The 20,659-nt window shown below is 39.7% G+C and overlaps 1 protein-coding gene across 3 annotated transcripts in view; it reads right to left on the reverse strand.

The window, feature by feature from the left end:
- Positions 1-20,659, reverse strand: part of Nkain3 (sodium/potassium transporting ATPase interacting 3) — a 638,504-nt gene that overhangs the window by 21,510 nt on the left and 596,335 nt on the right. For 2 of the 3 annotated variants that reach the window (XM_036178915.1, XM_036178916.1), the window contains exon 5: positions 20,048-20,108. In XM_036178915.1, coding sequence (XP_036034808.1) covers positions 20,048-20,108 — 61 coding nt within the window. Of the gene's footprint in view, positions 1-5,258; positions 5,323-20,047; positions 20,109-20,659 lie in introns of those variants that run through there. The other variant, XM_036178918.1, reaches the window with a different exon arrangement.

Genomic DNA, 20,659 nt, shown 5'->3' on the forward strand with positions numbered 1-20,659 from the left:
CAAAATCAAACAAGAGTTCTGTATATTGATTTTGACATTACAATCATTATTTTCTATATAAATCCATGGTTTTTAATCTGTTGCTTAATCACCTCTGTTGTTGGTATATCACATCATTGGTATTTTGAGAAAAACAAATATTCAATATTAATTATATTATTTTTATAAATCTATTTATTGTCCTCTTGAAGTTGCTTTGTAGGATTTGTATATTTAAATTAAAAATTAAAAAAACATCTTATTTGTATTTTTATATTTATTTTATATGTATGTGTGTGACTGACTATATTCATGTGTGTGCAGCATGTGCCTGAAGGAGCCACAGAGGTAAGAAGTTTCTAATCACCTAGAACTGAAGTCACAGATGGTTGTGAGATGCTATGTGGTGCTGTGAACTGAACCAAGGTCCTCTGCAAGAGCAAGAGTGCCCTTAATTGCTGAGCTGCCTCTCCAGCTCCAATATATTTTTTAATTTGTGTGTGTGTGTGTGTGTGTGTGTGTGTGTGTGTGTGTGTGTGTGCACTGAATAGGTATGGCCCCCATAGACTCGTGTGTTTGAATACTTGGCCCATAAGGAGCAGCTCTATTAGGAGGTATGGCCTTGTTGGAGTAGGTGTGGCCTTATTGGAGTATGTGTGGCCTTGTTGGAGGTAGTGTGTCACTGTGGGGGTGGGCTTTGAGGTCTTATATATGCTTAAGCTACATCCAGTGTGGTACAGTCTACTTTTGCTGCCTGCAAACCAAGATGTAGAACTCTCATCTCTTTCTCCAACACCATGTCTGCCTGTACACCATCATGCTCCCTGCCATGGTGATAATGGACTAAACCTCTGAAACTGTAAGCCAGCCCCAATTAAATGTTTTTCTTTATAAGAGTTGCCATGGTCCACAAACACATCAAGCCATGCAACTTACTCAGCCTTGATGCAAGGAGGAGGGTCTAGGTCTGGCCCCAACTTGGTATGCCAGCCTATGTTGACTACCCAAGGGAGGCCTTACTCTATGAGGAAGGGTAGGTGGCAGGGGAAGTGGGAGAAGGGGAGGGAGGCAGAACAGGGGGGTTGGTATATAAAAGGAAAGAAAAATTTTATTTATTTTATTTATATTTTGATGGGTTTATTTACTTTACTGGTTTTGATAAAATTCTTTTTTTAAAGTATTTTTTTATAATTAATTTAATTTTACATATCAGCCATGGATTCCCCTGTCCTCCCTCCTCCCAGGCCCCCCCCAATCCACTCCCCATTCCCACCTCCTCCAAGGCAAGGTCTCCTTTGGGGAGTCAGCCCAGCTTGGTAGATTCAGTTGAAGCAGGTCCAGTCCCCTCTTGCCTATACCAAGGCTGAACAAAGTGTCTCAGCATAGGCCCTAGGTTCCAAACAGCCAGCTCATGCACCAAGGACAGGTCCTGGTCTCACTGCCAGGGTCCTCCCAAACAGTTCAAGATAATCAACTGTCTCACTTATCCAGAGGGCCTGGTCCAGTTTCATGGGGGCTCCTTAGCTATTGGTTCACAGTTCATGTGTTTCCACTAGTTTGGCTATTTGTCCCTGTACTTTTTTCCAATCATGGTCTCAATATCTCTTGCTCATATAATCCCTCCTCTCTCTCGCTGATTGGACCCCTGGAGCTCCACCTGGGGCTTGGCCATGGATCTCTGCATCTGCTTTCATCAGTCACTGGATGAGAGTTCTATCATGACAGTTAGGGTATTCGGCCATCTGATCACCAGACTAGGTCAGTTCGGGTTTTCTCTCGACCATTGCCAGTAGTCTATAGTGGAGGTATCTTTGCAGATTTCCGGGGACCTCTCTAGCACTCTGCTTCTTCCTATTCTCATGGGGTCTTCATTTATTTTTAAATAAAAAATAAAAAAGAGTTGCCATGGTCATGGTGTCTCTTCACAGCAATAGAAACTCTGTGTGTGTGTGTGTGTGTGTGTGTGTGTGTGTGTGTGTGTGTGTGTGTGTAATGTTCCTTAGCGTATATATGGAGATTAGAGGATGACTTGCAGGAGTTGGTTCTCTCCTTCCACTATGTGGATTGGGGGGGATCCAACTCAGGTCATTAGGCTTAGCAGGAAGCATCTTTGCCTGCTGATTCATCTCACTGGCCTAGGGTTAGTAAATTTGAAATTAATACTGAAGTGAATCTGGAAGTCATAATGTTTTTACTGGGGAAATAGCCTTCTAATGGTCTGGGAAATGTCAAGCTAGTTGGTTAAACCAATGATATGTGTAAGGTATTTCATTCCAAATATTTTTCTAAAAACTATTTTTTGACTATTATATCTTTCTCTTAGTATCATGCATATTATGCATATTATGTTTTTCCTTGGCAAGAATTTTATAAGACAAAAACTGTAAATTATATCTACTTCTAATGGGTTTTATCCAGTATATACAATGCAAAATTTTAGGCCTCTGATCAACTTACGTTTATTTTGGTGAAAAACATAAACTTGGACAACTAAAGTAGGAACTTTGCCAAGATTCTTTTCAAGGCAGAGATATTTAAAGAGAAATTATAAAAATGAAAAATCCAATCTTGTGTAACACTTCAGCTTTTATTAGTTTAATCTCTTTTGTTTGGCAAGGACAAAGCTCAGTGGTTTCCTCTTCATAAGCCTCTAATTATTACAGTTTACTAAAATCTCCCAAAGCTGACTTTTGGTGTTTTGTTTCTTGAATATTCTATTTAAAGATTTTAACTAACTTTCCATGTAACTAAAACATAATTATTCATATTCATAAATCTATTCTCAACTTTTATGTGAGATAGTTTCATTTGCAAGGTAGTTCTCCAAAGCCTGGTTACTGAAGAGAAGGAGGTATAAAATGTTTATTCTTCCATGTTGAATTTTTTTGTGTTTTCAACATCTGCCTCATCATAAAAATATAGTAGTATATGTACTTTACACATGTGTATAAAATTTGAATATTAAAAGTTTCCATTTTCATTGGTAAAGTATTGCAAGTTATAAAGTTATAAAGCACCAGTGTACCTGAATTATAAACGTATTTTCTACTTTATAATTGTTTCTTAATTTGGTAAATTTTGTGGTTTTACCCATTTGTTATTCTCCACCAAAGATATGAATTTCTATTATTTCCACAACACTAATGCATCTTTAACATTTTATTACTGAGTCATCACAGCATTTAATACAATACCAGCACTTATCATAACATTATTCCAAACAGTTTACTTTGATATCAAGAACTGATTTACCAAACCAACCAACCAATGCCCCCAAACTGGTGTGTAAACTGACATGTAAAACTAGTCTCATTATTTTACTTCTGAGAAAATTTTCTGCTAGTGGATCAACACAGAAGCTTAAACTTCTGCAAGTTATCCTTGAAGCAAAGCCTATCAGCAGGAGTGAGCCAAAGCGTTTGCTAATAGGGCCTGTGATTTCTGGGTTCTCCATTCTGTCTCGTCCAGGAACAGGTTGACATTCTCTGGCCTATTTAAGCATCTGTATTTACAATCAGTGACTAGACTAATACTCCCTTTGAAAGAAAACTTCCAGCTATTCTTTACTTTTTAAGCTCTGAAGACAGCATTACTATTAATTTTCTGACAGATATAACCATGTGTTTAAAGGAGAATTCGATTTCTCATATATGCATCTCTCATGCCTTGATGATGCTATGAGAAAGCTTGAGAGTATGGTTCACTTATTCTTCCAAAGACTTCAGGCACTATTATTAATATTTTATTCAAAAACTAAAAATATCTAAGACAAGTCTTGTACTAGATAAGAATCCAGAGCAATAGCAAACAGGGATTGCTCAAACAAACTAGGATATATGGTTATGCCGCTTACCAGCTGGGGTACAATTCCAGAGTAATAGAAAACTTTCAGACCTCTGCAAAAGATGTTATAAACCACAAATAATCTATAACTGGACAAGACTAGAAAGAAACCACGTGAAGAAGGAGGAATCACTGAGTAGGAGGTAATGAAGAAGGTGAAAATACCAGGATTCTTTATAGATGAGTTCCAGCAGTGTGGCCTACGGGGAGTAGTAGCCTGTAGGTCCACATGCTTATGATTCATTATCCATTCAAAAGTACACAATGCAATGAAGGAACTGTAAAGGGGATTTAACAGAGGACTTGGAAATGACTCAGTGGAGAAAAGCTCAGCTTTAGAAGTAGTTTGCAGAAAGGCTGTTGTGTTCCACTGCTCAGAATTTGGCAGGACACAATACACTTCCAAATCTCCTTTGTGAGGGAGAATTTGCAGAATTGCAGTCTGTAGAAATACTGGGATGAGTTTCCATGAAAGAGGTCTAGAGGAAGTATGACCAGGATCTCAAAGGTATTAGAAAAGGAGGATCAGAATGCCAAAATCATTTGAAATCTGCAGTCACAACAGCAAAATGACATACTGGAACTGTAGTGTATCAGTGAGCATGGCAGAGATGCAGGCATGGGTAGTAGGCACCATCCAGCCACAGCTTGCCAGGGATCTTCAGCGCATTGAGGCTGAGTTCTGGGTATGATGGTTGTTACATCCCAGAAGTGTGACATGCACTTTAGAAATAAATTAGCACAGTTAGGAGTTGGCACCCACTATCCAGAAAAGTCAGAGCATTGCTGTCTTCTCCATTCCCAGAGACTGATGCATTGCTGTCATGGGTCTCATAGGGAGAGGCCAGGACCAGGAAAGGCCCCAGTTTTCAATCCTTCAAATTCACTTCCGGTGCCAATTTTCAATCACACAGCTAAGCATCTTCCTGGAAGAACTGATGTTGCTTGTAACTGAATATCTTTGTGGTTACTCACTGCATCCCTCTGGATCCCTGGCAAGATTCCCACCCAACTGAATGGATTACAGCACTTTTCTACAGAGCCTTGTCTCACTGGACAAGTTCAGGTTTGTGTTCATGACCAAATGTAACTTCTCTACTCATCTAAAGGCACTTTAGGTCATGAATGAAGCTTCCATTCATGACACTGAGTCATTTTGGCTTAGCCATTGCAAACGTCACTTACGCAGAAGTGAAGAAGACTACAAAGCAGATGTGTCACCCTCTGTGTTCCGTGCAGAATGTCTACAAGATATCTGGTAATGAATGCAGCAGCTCCATGTAAGCAATAATTCACTGCATGTCACGTGAGAATGGAAAGGTTATAGGACAAGTCCCCTTCAGCTGTGACAATTTCCCTGTGCTGCTCAGAGGCCGTGCAACCATTGATGCTTCTCATTCCTCATGGAGAAACTTGGGGCTCTTGATATATACTTCTTCCTTTCTGGGCTGGAGTCCATTTTTCATTGTATCAGTATCTCTTTGGATTTTCAAAATTCCTCTGAACCATAGAATATATGAAAAGAATTAGACAACTAAGAACAAGTTTTTCTTTTATTATCAAGAAATCACATGAATTATAGTTTCCATTTCATAAACTATGGCAATTTATATTTTAATTCACTTTTTAATGTCTGAGTTTTTCCTTTGAACTTTACTGAGGGTCACAGAGGAGGGAGCTCCTCTCCTCTGTGGGAGTAGCCATAGGTTCTTCAGTCATTCTATGACTTGGGCCTTTGGGTCCTTAGCTGGGTGCACTGGCCATATTCTCATTACTTTGAACAGGAACTGAGTAGTTGTAGGATGTGGCCTGGCTAATCATGGCAGCAGGCTTGGGCTGAGTGAGGACCTGATGATAGTGAGACTTCCAACATGATCAGCCACAGCTCTTTTGCTTAGGCAATTCTTGAGGAAGGTGGAGAGTCTCTTGGCCATCTTGGTCTCCACAGCCTCATCTCTGAGTTTTAATAGAAGATCTAATTGGTTTTAACTAGGCATATTTAAGAATTTGACAAGTTCTTTTGGTTTTTAATCTTTGAGAATCTATCTACAAATTATAACATACTTATAATCCCCAGAAAAATTAATATAAAGGAACATATTTTTGTCATTGCATTGTTACAATTAAGCAGATTGTGAATATTTCACTGTATTTTATTCAAATTTCTTTTGGTTTTAAGAACCACAAGTCATAAATACAGGTAAAACTTTCACATTAACCTCATCCTGACTTCATTTTACATATCACACTGGCCCTGTTTTGGATGCCAACTTTGCCACTTTCTAGCTTTGGGACAATGGAGCATCATTTAACCTCTTAGTGGCTGTATGCTCCCGTGCAATAGGCTTGTGGTGATTATATATTAATAAGTGATGGGACACTCTCTTGGACTGGTTTAAAAGAATTTGCTTGTGATCAACCATTGGAACTTAGCAGGGAAGGGATATTTCTTAGTCAGGGGCTCTTTGCAGCGAGTCAGAGGACCAACTTCTGAGGTGGCTTATTCACCTGGCTGGGAAGTTGGTATAGGCTGTTGTTTTGGCTGGAAGGTGTATTGCTTCTAACAGTAGCCTCTCCTGGGCTCCCCAGAAGCATGGTAGTTGGATTCCAAGTGTTAGCAGCCAGAGATAAAGAGGTCAGCAGAATCTGTGTGACCTTCCATGACGTAGCCTGAAAACTCACACAGTCATGTCTACTAAACTCTCATCAGTCAGCCTGACTAGGCTTAAGGGAAGGGAACAGAAACTAGTGCTTGAAGGGGCTGTCAGACAAGAAATACTATGCCTCAGATTATACTTTAGCCTGAAACTGCGATTATGTCCTAGTGCTGAAACATGCCATTTCTAGAAGTATTCGAGCTGTCCTTTGTGTCTCAGTTTTAAGTGTATTTACCAATAATTAATCAGAATGAAAACATTTCATTTCAGATCTGCCACACTGCTTGTTGCCTTGTCACTGAATGAAGGGATAGAGGTGTCCGATATCACTGTGTTTAGCTCAGAGAAGACAAAATTCAGGGAGATGAGGACCAGTTAATCCTTCCTTCCTTTAACTTTATCTATCTATCTATCTATCTATCTATCTATCTATCTATCTATCTATCTATTTGGTTTTTTGACACTGGGTTTCTCTATGTAGCTCTGGTTGTCCTGGGACTCACTGTGTAGACTAGGCTGGTCTCGAAATTAGAGATTTGCCTGCCTCTGTCTTCTGAGTGTTGGGATTAAGGGCATGTGTTACCACCACCCAGAAGTATTATTCTTTTTGTTTTGTGATATCAAACATAGAACCTACAAGCTCTTGCAAGCTAGGAAGGTGTTTTGTCACTATGCTGTATACCCCAGCCCCAAGTATTTATCCTAACCTTATCTTCTGGCTCATCATTATATAGCAGTTTTCTTGTTCTATGAGGTGATTCATATGAAAGAAAGCTGGTCAGGAACTTGATGCTCATTCAGTTCATGCAAAGAGAACCTGCATCACCCACCAAGAAGAGGGGCTCTTAGGAGAGACCAGTTATTCCAGAGGCAGGGGGCAATGCATCTCTTCCTGTGTTAGCAGGGAACACAATACTCTACACTGTCACTAATTTGCCACTGTTTTCTGTCTGATGAATCTGAGCTTTCCAAAGGAATGGCTTGCTGTGCTAATGCGAGGGTCTGGGCTTGGCAATCCCAGCACTCCAAGTGCCTGTGGGTACCATGCTGGGTCTGCCATGCAAAGGAACTTGACAATGCCATAAAACAATGAGGACTTCAGAGGCAGTGAGTAGGGATGCTTTATCACTTGCCTAAACCTTGTGATCCCCTCTGAGGCTAGAGAGAAGGTGATGGCATAATGTTGTCTTCATGGCTGTTCCCATTGCTCTTGTTATGACTCTGGAAGCTTCTGGTCTTTCATTTCCCAGCAAGCATGCAAAACTAAATATAGGGAACATAGAGAGCCAATGAAATGGGCCACAGCACACCAACTCTAGCTGGAATAGTGCAGGACAAGGAGTCCTGAGCCCAGCATACAACATTATGGCTTCCTGCTACTCAGAAGCAATCATGCCAAGGGGACCTTCTTCACTCCCATCTCATCCCTCTCCATCTCAGGTTCTGATGTGTGCTCTGATATTGTTCAGCTGCCCCCACTGGCAGCTTAATGCAGAGAATTGGGAAGCATCCCCACTCTGGCTGGTATTCTTTGGTCTTCCTTACATTGGGAAATGAGAAGAGAGGATATAAGAGAGAAATGGTCTTTATAGCAGGGGCTGTTGCCTCAGATAAATGCAGAGCCTCCTAAACAGGGTATAGACACACACAATGGCTGTCTGGTGCTATCACAGAATACCTGAGACTAGATAATCAGTGAAATGAATTTTCTTCTACAGGCTTTTGTATTGCCTCCTAACTCCCATGTAAGAGGAAAGGCCTTGAGAACATGGGAAAGAGAAGGTATTGGAGGCAGGAAAAACCTGAAGAGGTAAGCTTGTTCTCTAGCCATCTTCTCTCTTGACAAAGACATTCACTGCTCTTAAGACCAGTCTCAAAGCCCCGTCTGGCAACACTGCTACAATGCCTATCAATTTGTTTCTCTTTATAGAACATTTTTCTTCAACTATTGATTTCCCGTATTTCAGAAATTTTGTTCAGCTTTGAGTTATGTGAGAATTTGTAAAATCCCAACAATGACCACTTATTTCCCCAGAGCGGGTTGTGTCCTAGTAGAACCTGCATTGGACTAGAGATCGGGTTTTCACACCTGGAAAGGGTAGCCGATGTACAGGGTAGAAAATCACTGTCAGTCACATTTTGATACCTTCAATGAAAGGCCTTATTCTGGATAGTTACTGACGCGTGTCTCTGCTCTTTGTTTTCTCTAGTAGCATGAACTTTGAGTGAGCTCTCTCTTTTCTTCCTAATTTATGTAACCCCATGGGATACTTTGCAGATGAATATGTCCTCTTTGTGTAACACTCACACAGTGACTTTTTCCTAATATTTCCAGTGTTGTTCTTTTAGATGCAGAGACATGCTTATTGTAGTTATTCCTGAAGGATCCCCTAGACCTTGAATGATGTAGTATGTTGTCTTTGATTCTTGCATCTGGGATGCTGCTCAGTGTCTCTGTAAGGTGCTTTAATGATGGTATTTACTATTCTCTGCCTTTGCTTCTGCCTTTGTTTTGCAAGAGTTCGCTCATCCTTATAAAGATGCCAATAACGCAGCTGCTCACACCATGCTTATCTCAGTGCAACACACACACTGAGTGTTTGTTTTCTCGTATTTAGAAAAGAACAGCAATTGTCCTTTTCTTTTCTTTCTCTCTTTTCCTGCAAAGCTTATGTAGGCCGGACTAGCCTATGCAGGTGAGCATGACCTTGAAAAGGTGACTCCCTGCCTCTACCTCCCAGCTGTGGGGATCATAAACAAACACTATCCCATCTACCAATAAGTTTTCTTTTGTCTTCTTCAGTATTCATTTTTCATAGCAATTCTGTTCTTCCTGAAATTTCTCAGCTCTGAAGGCTGCCCGAGTTGTGCTCTGTTTCACGAGGGTAGCAATGCCTTTAGCTAACCAGATAATTTTCATCATCTGCTTAGTAACTAGACAGAAAGGCTGCCAATGACAGTGACTGCCAGGTCTTTACTGAAGTCCCCTTCTGAGTTTCTGTAATGTTTCAGTTACTGTCTGTTCATATCCACTGTTGACCAAAGACTGGTTGGTACTAACGGCCTCATCTGTAGCCACATTTTACTACAGACAAAGCACAATTAAAAACCCCCACCTTCTCTGTTTGGTGCTACCCTACATTTTTATTGGCTCTGCTTCTGACTTTTGTTCCCCTTGTAAGTTCAGATTTCTGGAACAGAGTGTTTCTTGTAATCTTTGCTGACAGTTTCTTTCCACTTTAGAATTTCCTAAGCGTGTGTGATACTTAAATAATGGGCTAATAAATTCTAGAACCTCTTTGAGGTCAGTGAAGCAGAAGAGAATGACTGAAACAAAAAAATAATGTTCCAAAAAGCATGAGACTAAAAACAGCCCTGGATTTGTTTCAACAACTCTAAGTGAATTCTTGTCCCATTGTGAGGTATTTTCGTACAGTTGCCGTGTTTTACCCAATCCATTTTTATCATTCTTGCTTATGACTAGCCAATGTTTTACTTAGTTCAATAAATCAAGTGACAAATACTTGTCAGCTTTGAAGTCTCTCTATAATTCCTTTTTATTGTCTGCTTCTACAATGTTAGACATTTCTTCTTTGAAACACTATTTTCTTCTTTTTTTCATTTTTTTATAACCACATCATTACTTTTGGTTCTCCATTTCCCAGGACAATCTCCATCTAAAGTGCCATTTCTTTACTGAGATCTCTCTTATAAATCCTTTTCTCTGAGAATTACTTTTCTAAGAAAATTGAATCTGATCCAATCATTCTCAAGATGAAATCCATTCAGCACTCCACACCATCCAGTAGAGCATCCTAAGTAGCATGGTCTGAATGGGGGCAGAAGGGATAGGATGCTGATTCCCTTACTCCTTGACGTGTCTGTGTGTGAGTGCATGCATGAGTGTTTGTATATGTGTTGCATGTGTGTATGTGTATATATGTATGCATGTGGATCTGTTTGTGTGCACACTCACATGTGTATACACATGCATGTATGTATGTATGTGTATAGATGTGTTTGTGTGAATGCATGAGTTGGTTTGTATGTGTTGACTTTGTGAGTAGAAGTGACACTGGGGGTACATAGCAACTAGCCTTTTGGGACACCCTTTTCTTACTAGGAGAAGAGCAGCTTATTCACTGCGTTGACATTCTCTCTCTGAGTGCCAAAATATGAAATAGTTTGGAAATTGCTAGTGCAAAAAAGACTTCAAGGTCCCTCACAAACTGACCTATCCTTCATGCTGTAAGCTGGATGTGCAGAGCTAGTTGCTCATGGCATCCTTAGAGCCAGATGTTTTCAGACTTTCCTGTAGGTGTTTTGTTTTTTTTTCTTCAGGATTTTTAGCTTAAGAAATATATTTTTTTGATTATTTAAAATTCACTTTGTTCTTTTCGTGATGATGTGATATCCCATACACATGGACAAGTCACATGCTCTGCATATCCACGCTTGATTCAGTTATGCCACAGCTTCTGTTTGTTTTTTGGTCTACTTGATTTACTTGGTATAATATCTTCTTCTTTTCATTGTTCTGTATGTTCTCAGGCCTGGCTCACCTATTACAAGGTAAGATCCTCTGGGAAATGACTAGGTTCTTGTATTCATCTCTGTATCTTGTGGTTTACCACACAGATGTCCGTAAATGACTATTTCTTGAATGAACAGATCAATAAATCCACAAAAGATTAGCTATCTGAGCTAGTTTAGAAATCTCAAACTAAATAAGGTGTTGGATCAGAATAATAAATACTTCCACATCTGGACAGATTGATGACCCCAGGACAAGAAAAGACACGCTTTAAATGATGCAGCTTAACCAAACTCTGAAATATCTACAACAGTTGACATCCTATCTAGGAAATGGAAACAACGCAGAAAGCCAGCAGGTGCAATGGTTAAAGGAAACAAATAGAACGCCAACCCAGTGCTACCAAGCTAGACTGGAAGATACTGACATGTTTTAAAGTGGTGGCAAGTCTAAAATGAAGTCCAAAGAGGCCCTGAGTAGAGCAAACCTGTTTATCTTAATCTACACAAGTCTTGGTGCTCTGGCTGTTTTGTTAATCATAGCTGTCTCATATAGAGGAGAATCTCTCTTGTTTGAACAAGTATGTGTGAACATACACATAAACACATGTACGCATATTATAGGCACATATAAATTATTTAAATCTATTCATAGAAGGATAGCAGTCACTTGGAGTAATTACTCCTGCTTTCCACCTGAAAGCTTCTGATCATATTGGTTTTTATGAGACAGAAGTTGAATATAGTTGTCTAATCAGCAAGAGAGAGAGAGAAAAAAAAGAGAGAGTGTGTGTGTGTGTGTAAAACAAATATATTTTACAGTATAATATTCTCCTATTGACTATAAACTGGGATTATACCAGCTGAGTATGTAAAATATTTGTAATTCTTAATATAATCTGACAGATTGTTTTAGATAAGACAGATTCTCCTATAAAGCCAATTCAAGTTTTAAATTGGTTTATTGGTTTTTCACTTGCAATTTTAGGTTGGAAGACTTAAAAAATTTCAGTAAATTCATGGGACTTTTTAAAAAACTTGAAATTTAATTTTTGCTTAAGTTTATTTTGTTAGATTTATTTACTGAGGCAGCTATAAAAGTGACAGACATGTAGTTTTATTAGAAAGAATCTTGGGAAAATTCCAAAACAATGATAACTATGATGAATTCAGTACAGGTTAAATGCTAAGAAACTTTTAAGTTGCAAATGAAACAGATTATGTAAATGAATCCAGACTCTAGATTTAAATAGATCAAACAAAAATGAAGCCAAATGGAAAGTCTGATCATTTTTCCATAGTTCTCCTGCTCAGCCCTGGGTTTGAAATGAGGATATAATCTGCTCTTTTGTAAGCCATCAGGGCAGGAAAGCCCAGGTCACCTCTTGACCCTTTGGAGTGGTTTATATGGAGAATTCCTGAAGTCACACTTGGTTTGGCTGGAATCTTCTTTTAGGAAGTGTCTTCCTTTGTGTTTCCTGATTCTTCTGCATGGAGAGCTCCTTTTCTGGCTTTGCCTTGCATTTCCTTTGTGTCCTTTAGATCTTAGTTCAAAGTTATCACCCCAAACAGCTCTCTGAGTCGCACAGATTTTTGCTTAGGGATTTTCCCCATTGCAAACACTCCTGGATGCTTCTCAGGAGGCATTTAATACCCTAGTCTCAAATTCCGTGATCAACTTCCATGTAACACCTCGGGCACTTGGGCACAGCAGCACCTCTGTTTTAAATATGCCGTCCAAAGCTTCCGAGCTTGTTCATGTCCCACAGTTGAAGGAAAAGACCTTGGAAAGAAGCTGGTGGATATTTTTTAGGGGGCAGGCTTGGAATCCACTTTGTAGAAGTCAATCACTCAACTGTGTGGAGCCGAAGCACAGTTACACTGTGGGCCTTGGAGAAGAACAGATTGGTTTAGTAGCTAGCTCGGCAGCCTCTGCTACAGCTTTATAGCTATTAGGAAATTTCTCACAATGGTGTTGAATGAATCACTACAAGTTTGCAGCCGACTGGACTGTGGAAGGAAAGATGTCCTTGAAATAGACCATTAACTCGAATGCAGATTTTCTGTTCTTATGGCCAGCTAACGAACAAAGAGGGAGAGAAGGAGAGAAAGGTGTGTGTGTGTGTGTGTGTGTGTGTGTGTGTGTGTGTGTGTGTGTAGATTTCTAAGTGGGAAATAGGGATAAAGTAGAGGAGCTAGTCAACTATACTCTGTATGATAATTCACCTGTTTAGTGCCACACATGCAGACTTCCACATTGCTGTCCAAGTCTTATGAACATGCCCTATTACCTTGTTTCAGTTCCACATATATGCCTTTTATTGCTAGTTACTTATATGGCATTTCTTCAAAGGAATTAAATCAGATCTTCATAAAAATCTTAAATATTTAAGCCTGATACAATAGATTTTTAAAGCTATTATATGCTATTTTGTTCTAAAAGCCCCAAATATCTCTTTTATTATTTGGTCTTTAAATGTTTTGGTTTATTGCCTAGTGTTAATATGCATGAGTACAGCACCATGAGTATAAACCATGAAAGAGTGTATGAAAGGGAGGGGAAGCTAGTGAACATTCTAAAGACAGTGATAAGATATCATTTCAAAAGTAGCCAGAACCAGGGCTCCCAATTCTGTAAGCAGCATTCCCATGAAGTATTTGTGACATTTGTATGAAGATTCAGAAATAACATTTAAATCATAAAATATGCACTGTTGAAAAAAGAAAGGATCACTTTGACAAAACTCAGGAAACAGGATTATCTAGAAGAGCAAAATTTCCAGCAGCTAACAGAGCCCAATAACATACATTTTAAGGAACATTGATGAGAGTTAAGAGAATCTGACAATCAGAAGGTCTCACTGGCCTTTGGGATAAGGTTTTCATGACTTGGGACAGAAATCCTGATGGCAGCTGACTGGTTGTGAATGAGGTGGAAAAATGGGGGCTGCCAGTCTGGGAGACATAAGGAAGAAGCATGAAAGAGAGGAAGGGTGAATACATAACAGGTGTGGAGGCAGCAGGCACTCCTTTATATATATATATATATATATATAAATGGTGTGACTTCTTAACCAAGGAAGGAGTAAACAAGGAAACTGAGTGGTTGGAAGAGGGGAGGAAGAAAAGAATAGTTCAAGAAGCAACAGGCCTTCATGTATTGGAAGCATAGAGATAAGAGCCACAAAAACACACAGGATGGAATGAATCTTCCTTTTCTGTGTCAGGGAGGTCATAGATACAGATAGACAGATGGTTCTGAATGCAGAGAGAGCTCAGGCATTTGAGGGGTGGGAGCCCATGGGTTTCAATTCTTTGTGACAATAATTCCATGACAGTCTTTGTGTAGGTATCATAGACGCACATGTGTGCAAGCAGGTATGTACACCTGTGCACACATGTGTAGAGGCCAGAGAAGGATGTTATGTCCTGCTCCCTCTGTCTTATTTCCCCGACAAGGGATTCTCAATGAATGTGCTGTAGCATGAATCTTAAAAGTTCTTATTAATAAAATCAAACCTGAGCCTGTTATTAGGGTAAATGCCGGAAGATCAGTGAAGCAGAACAAGCCACAGCCACCTCACCTTGCCAGTTCCTCAGCTGATCTTGTTTCCTCAGACTGGAAGCTTCTGGGTTCTTGTACAAATGGATCTTAGCTGAACTGCTACTCAAAAGCCTAAAAGCTTAACCACCTAAAAGCTTCTAGTTTCTGGTCTTTACGAGTTATATACCTTTCTGCTTTATGCCATCACTCCCTGGGATTAAGGGCTCACTTCTTGGGATTAAAGGCATGTGTCACCATGCCTGGCTGTTTCCAATGTGGCCTTGAACTCACAGAGATCCAGATGGATTTCTGCCTCTGGAATGCTAGGATTAAAGGTGTGAGTACCACCATTTTCTAGCCTCTGTATCTAGTGGCTGTCTGTTCTCTGACCCCAGATAAGTTTATTGGGGTGCACAATATTTTGGGGAACACAATACCACCAGAAAGGTCCAGTGCTCCTACTGTCTACATGCACTACCCCTCATTCCTGCTGCTACCACCCAGTGGTGGAGTTTCAGGTATACATGTAACCACTCCTGGCTTTATCAGCTGTTTGTATGGGCAGTGGGGGGCTGAACATAGACCTTTATGCTTGCTGAGAAGTCATTTTTTACCCAGGGATCCATCTCTCTATTCCTCTGTGAGAGTCTTGATGATAAAGGCACTTCAAAGAAGAGAAGAAACCATGAATTGCATGATCACTTGGAGTTTCGGTCAATTATCCCTAAGCAGGGGTTGGGGACTCTAATATCTCTGAAATGTAGGCTTCTCTAAGGTACCAGTAACTCAAAATGTTAATTGATATGAAATCTCGTGAAGATGCTGACTAGGAACAGGTGAAAGGATGATGTGGCAGGTGGCTGGCTCTCATGGAACAGAGAAGCTTCATCAAGGCAGGTCCTAGGCATCACTAAGGACCAACACAGAGAACGGAAAGCTCAGTATACCAACAGTGCAACTGGCTAACCTGGACTAGTGCATTACTCATCAGAGTGGAGATGGGATCAGGATTAAGGTTTTTGAATTCAGATTTAAAACAGAATTACAGAAATACTGGCAGAGTGTGTCACTTGCTCCTGCTAAATTTTACCACTACTAGCCTTACAGTGTATTTCTTTTTGTCATGAATTCCAGGTACCACAGGGTGTGGACAGTCTGTCATTTGATACCTCACTCTCTTGTGAACCCATCTGGCCTGCAAGTCCCTCATCTTCCACTCTATACCATCTGGACAGCAGAATCTTCTTTCTTCCCCATTAACTTAAGAATGCTCTGCACAGCTTGACACTGCTGCTGAGCAGGAGCTCCAAGGATGCAGCTTTTAAGAACTGTCATTCATGCTGTGGTGGGCTTTTCAGTGCTACAGCCACCTTTGAGTTACCCATGCTCCTGTAGGTAACTCTTCACCTGTTACCTGGTGAGGAACTCCAATATCCAATAGACTAACGGTTTCATCAAGCTATACAGGGGTGGAACCACACCCTTGGTCTTCCATCACTACTATATGTGTAGCAAATAGACATTTGCTCACATTTAACCAGAAAATGTCACACAACTGGATATTCTATAGAATGCCCACTGTGTTAGGAAATGAGGTTGCTTTGGTAAATACCATGACCTTAGAAAATTACAGTTGGGTTAAATGTTTCCAAAGAAAACACATAACGTGCCCAAAAAGTATTGAGCAATCTATCGTGGGTCCCTTGAGATAGCCTGGAAGAGGGAGAAGAAAGTGCCCAACTTTGGGAAAAGATAATTAAGTTTGGGTGGGAAGAAACATGCCAGTGGATAGACAGAGGGAGAAAGCCTTCTTCAAGGTGTGAGCAAGCACTTGGGGAAGAGCGAAAAGAACAGAATTCAAACTGTACACAGACCCTGTTCAGGCTGATTTAAGGAAGTCTGCAGTGAGTTGGACAGCAGCGGGGGCTCGGCTTCCCAGGAATCTTAGCCTTTACTTTGGAAATGGTTTGAATGAAAGGTTTCTCTGTCTTGACCCTGTGGAGGGTCTTGCTTGGTCTGTGGGTTTTGGTGCTTGGGTGCCTATGATAGTATTATAGAGAAAAAAATTGTCTCATGACATATCCAGGAAGTGGTGTCCTCTTTCTGCTTTTGCAAGGTAGCTCAGGTCCTTCTTGGGCTGCCTGACCTTCCCATAGGTGGAATGCCTGAGGTCACCACCTGCAGATCCCTAATGCTTGCAGATTGCTCAAATCTATGTGCCAGGTGCAATTTGGAAGCCAAGAGGAAATGCAAGTCTAGAATAGATTCCTCAGAAAAACCTGTTAGTATTTGTATACAGTAATGGGTACTTTTCAGAGTAGTTTGTCTTATCTCCACACTTCCTTGAAACAAAACCTTCCCTTTTGGTAGGTCTGACAACATAATTAACAAGCTGGCAGTTCACTTTGGCCAAGCATTCACAGAGGAGACTTCAGCAGGGTTTTATGATTACAGATCCCGAACATGCCAGTTTCACTGGAGCACTCATTAAGATTGATAGGCAAATAAAAAAAGAAGGAAGGAAAAACAGAAGGGAAATACACATGATGACTTTTTCATGAGGACAAAGGATGAAAGTGATGGACCCCACCCAGTGCTCTGTCAGCTTTTATCCCTTTGTCTTTGACCTGAGATCACAAGTTTTTATAAGAAACAGTAGGTAAAGCGGCTGAGAGGTAACTGGGAAGGTGTGTGGTTTGAAATGAGTGTTTCCCTAAACTTTTATTACCCTTTAGAAATGTCCATCTGAAATGGTAGCTCCACAGACTCGGAAAGGTGTCCAGAGGAGAGCAGTGGAACTGTTACTAATTCTGAACGTGCTGGCAGCTTTCAGTCCGAGAACAAGGTTTAACTGTATTTTGAACAATGCAGACATTTCATTATCAGATAGGAATCAAGATAAACTTTGGAGCATTGGCCAAGATATCATGGCATTTGGGTAATTTTTAAGTTACATTTCAGAACGAGCTTTCCAGAGGACTGCTTAGATACATTGTAAAGTATTAGTAAAAAAAACAACAACAACAACAAAAAAACCAAAAACCAAAAAACAAAAAACATTAGTGAATGTTTCCTTATTTAATGTTCACACTTTTGAAAAACAACTGGAAGAAGATGTGCTTCTCTTTGGCTGTGGCTTGGTAACATCATATCCAAAGAGACTTACACTACTGCACCGAGAATTCAACAAAGCATTGGTAGCAGCTGTGATATTCTATGAGATCATGGAAATTGGCAATAGACATTGCTTTTTACTTGCATTTGCTTCTGAAGATGCTGGGACAATTTAATTACACCTGTTCCTTTGATTTCTCTTTCAGTAAAAATGTAAAATGTCTGTTTTAAGGACTTCCAGGTTTGCAATGTCTTTTCCCTGTCATCCTTCCTCCAGCCGACAGTCATGTTACGTTGGGCAGAAGGACTATTTTGAGCACCAGGGGCTCTTTTTGACTCTAAGTATCATTGGAATTGATGGCAAGAGAACAACAGCATCCAGATGTTGCTGAGCAACTTTATGTATGGCCCTAATAACAAGCGCTAGAATTAAACCAGTAATAGATGAGATTGTGAAGAGGCACTTCCCTCTGAATGTGATGGCATTGTGTTAGCTGATTCAGGGATTTCTATAGAGAAGCTTCACTTAATTAAAGATACCAAAGTCAATAGGACCACAGTATCTGCCAAGAGTAATATAGCTCCTGTCCTCTGACATTCTGGCTCTAAAGCAATGGTTCTCAACCTTCTTAATGCTGAAGCCCTTTAATATAGTTTCTCATGGTGTGTGACCCCCCCAACCATAACATTAATTTTTGTTGTTATTTCATAATGGTAATTTGCTAATTTTATGAGTTGTGGTGTAAATATCTGATATGCAACCCTTGTGAAAAGGTCTTTCACCTTCAAGGAGGTCATGACTCATAGGCTGAGAACCACTGTCCTAAAGAAAGACTGGGAAAGGTTCCACAAAATCTTTATCCAGTCCAGGTGAGACTTTTATTTTGTATGTCATTATGTGTTTCCTACTTTCACTTAAAAATCACAAGCCTTGATGAGATGATTTTCTGCATTCGTTGTGTTAGACAAGAAACTAATGATTGGAGTGTCTTTTCTCCTGCATCAAGGCAGAAAGGACTATTGGCATCTTTGGAGAGTCTCCAGACAGTTCAATGAGGAGAAGGGGGAAAAAAGCCCCTTTTGTGGGAAGTACTTCATAAGATATTCAGCACAGCAATTGAAGTATCTATTTAATGCAAATCTTAGCTTCTTTGAAGGCTCAGTGGAGATGATATTCATGTTCAACCAATTAATTGTTCCTGGCCACGTGGACTTTTTTATTTTTATTTTTTTGCATGGGCCTGAATCATGATGCTGATCTTTTGTACTTAGCTTTGTCAATTTGCTGAACCAATGAGCTTCTGAAGACATTATCCCCAAAGTTCCCCTCTAAGTGTGACAGGATGTTACATTAATTCCACATTTGAAATTGCCAGGAATGCTTTTCCATTTAATATTAAAAGCAAAATATCCCCAAGTAGGCACAAAACATGCTGCTAGTATTTGCCTGTTTTTAATCACTGACACCTTTAACCTCAAGGCCTAGTATTTTCTATCATTTGTTGGGGTAACTGAGATGAGATCACATTGTCATGGATTTTGGTTCAGGCATTACTCCTGCATCTGTTTAGTGGGGATCATTCACCTTGGTATTGTATTCTAGAAAGGCCATTATAAAGGTTAGCTATACACCCCCATTTTGTTAAATGCTCTCTTGTAAGCAAATTGGACAACAGTGGAAATAAGTAGATGTGATTTTCTAAATTAATTCAACTGTGAAAACTGGTTAACAATTGCTATTGTCTTACATGAGCACACCAGACAGCTGTGTGGAAAGTGCCTTATACATTTGCAGGTGCTCAATAAATGTCATTTATTGACCTGTGCTGGTATGGCTCTAAGACAGAATCTCAAGTGATGATATACCTTTTATTTGATACTAAACTATGACTTAGTTTCTGAGTATTTCATGAGTGACTTTTAGTAGCTCTTCATTTTTTTATTTCACATGAAAGGGTGTAATATTGTTGTTTTACAAATTCATATAGTTTATACACATATGGATCTCACAATGCATTATATTACTATCATCTTTGTTGGTTAAATTTCAATTTTTCGAGCAGCATACTCCCAATTGGTGATGACTAGAATATCCTTAACTGGGTATCATTGCTTAGTTCTGGGGGAGATCTCACTCTGATATGGCTAACTGCACTCTCCAGGCTTCTGAGGCTCCCTCATGCTCCTGAGCAGCTCGGAGTGAGGAATGGGGGTTCCCTGTTTACTGTTCCTAGCTTGTGTGACTGTGACTGTGTTGTTTCTATTATAACTTTACTCTGCTGACTTCAATCATTTTAGATTTGAAATATGGAAGATTTCCTGGCCTTGTGACCAGTGTCTTACCCAGAGGGAACCCAGGGAGGGATTAAGTACTTACAGGTGTCTTCTTCTTCCATGGAAATGCTGATCACGTAACAGGCATACACAAAACCAAGCAGCTAGAAAAACAAATGTATGTTCTTAGAGTCTGTACCAATATATCAATAACTTCTAAGAATTTGTAATAGAATAAAATTTTACATCTAAACAATAGCTGCTATTTAACTTTTTCATTTTTCAGTAACCTAAATAGTTTTCTAAAAAGTAGAGATAAATGAGAAGTGAAAACAATTTCTGGATACTTCACTTAGACTTTGATTTGGGATATACAAACCATCACAATTATTCTTAATATATAGTTTACTTTTCATATTTATAGAGCAATTTGTGCTATATTTGTTATTCCTACAACCGTTTTAATGTTTAACAGGCAGAAAAGTACTCAAAACGTATTGCACATAAATTAAACAGCAATCATCTACTTAATAATTTAAAGTGCTGTGAGAATGTAAATTCTATTGAGTACTAAACTGTTTTGTTAATTACATCATAAGAAAATACATTAACTTGCTGGTGATTAGGCAGTTGTGAGATGTAGTAGCAGGAAAGAAAACGTGGACTTTGAGTGTCTCAGAGAACACACGTAGCACAGAGCAGCCTGTGCCGCTGC

Source organism: Onychomys torridus, chromosome 2 (genome assembly GCF_903995425.1).
Source record: "Onychomys torridus chromosome 2, mOncTor1.1, whole genome shotgun sequence".
In the NCBI taxonomy this organism is placed as follows: domain Eukaryota; kingdom Metazoa; phylum Chordata; class Mammalia; order Rodentia; family Cricetidae; genus Onychomys; species Onychomys torridus.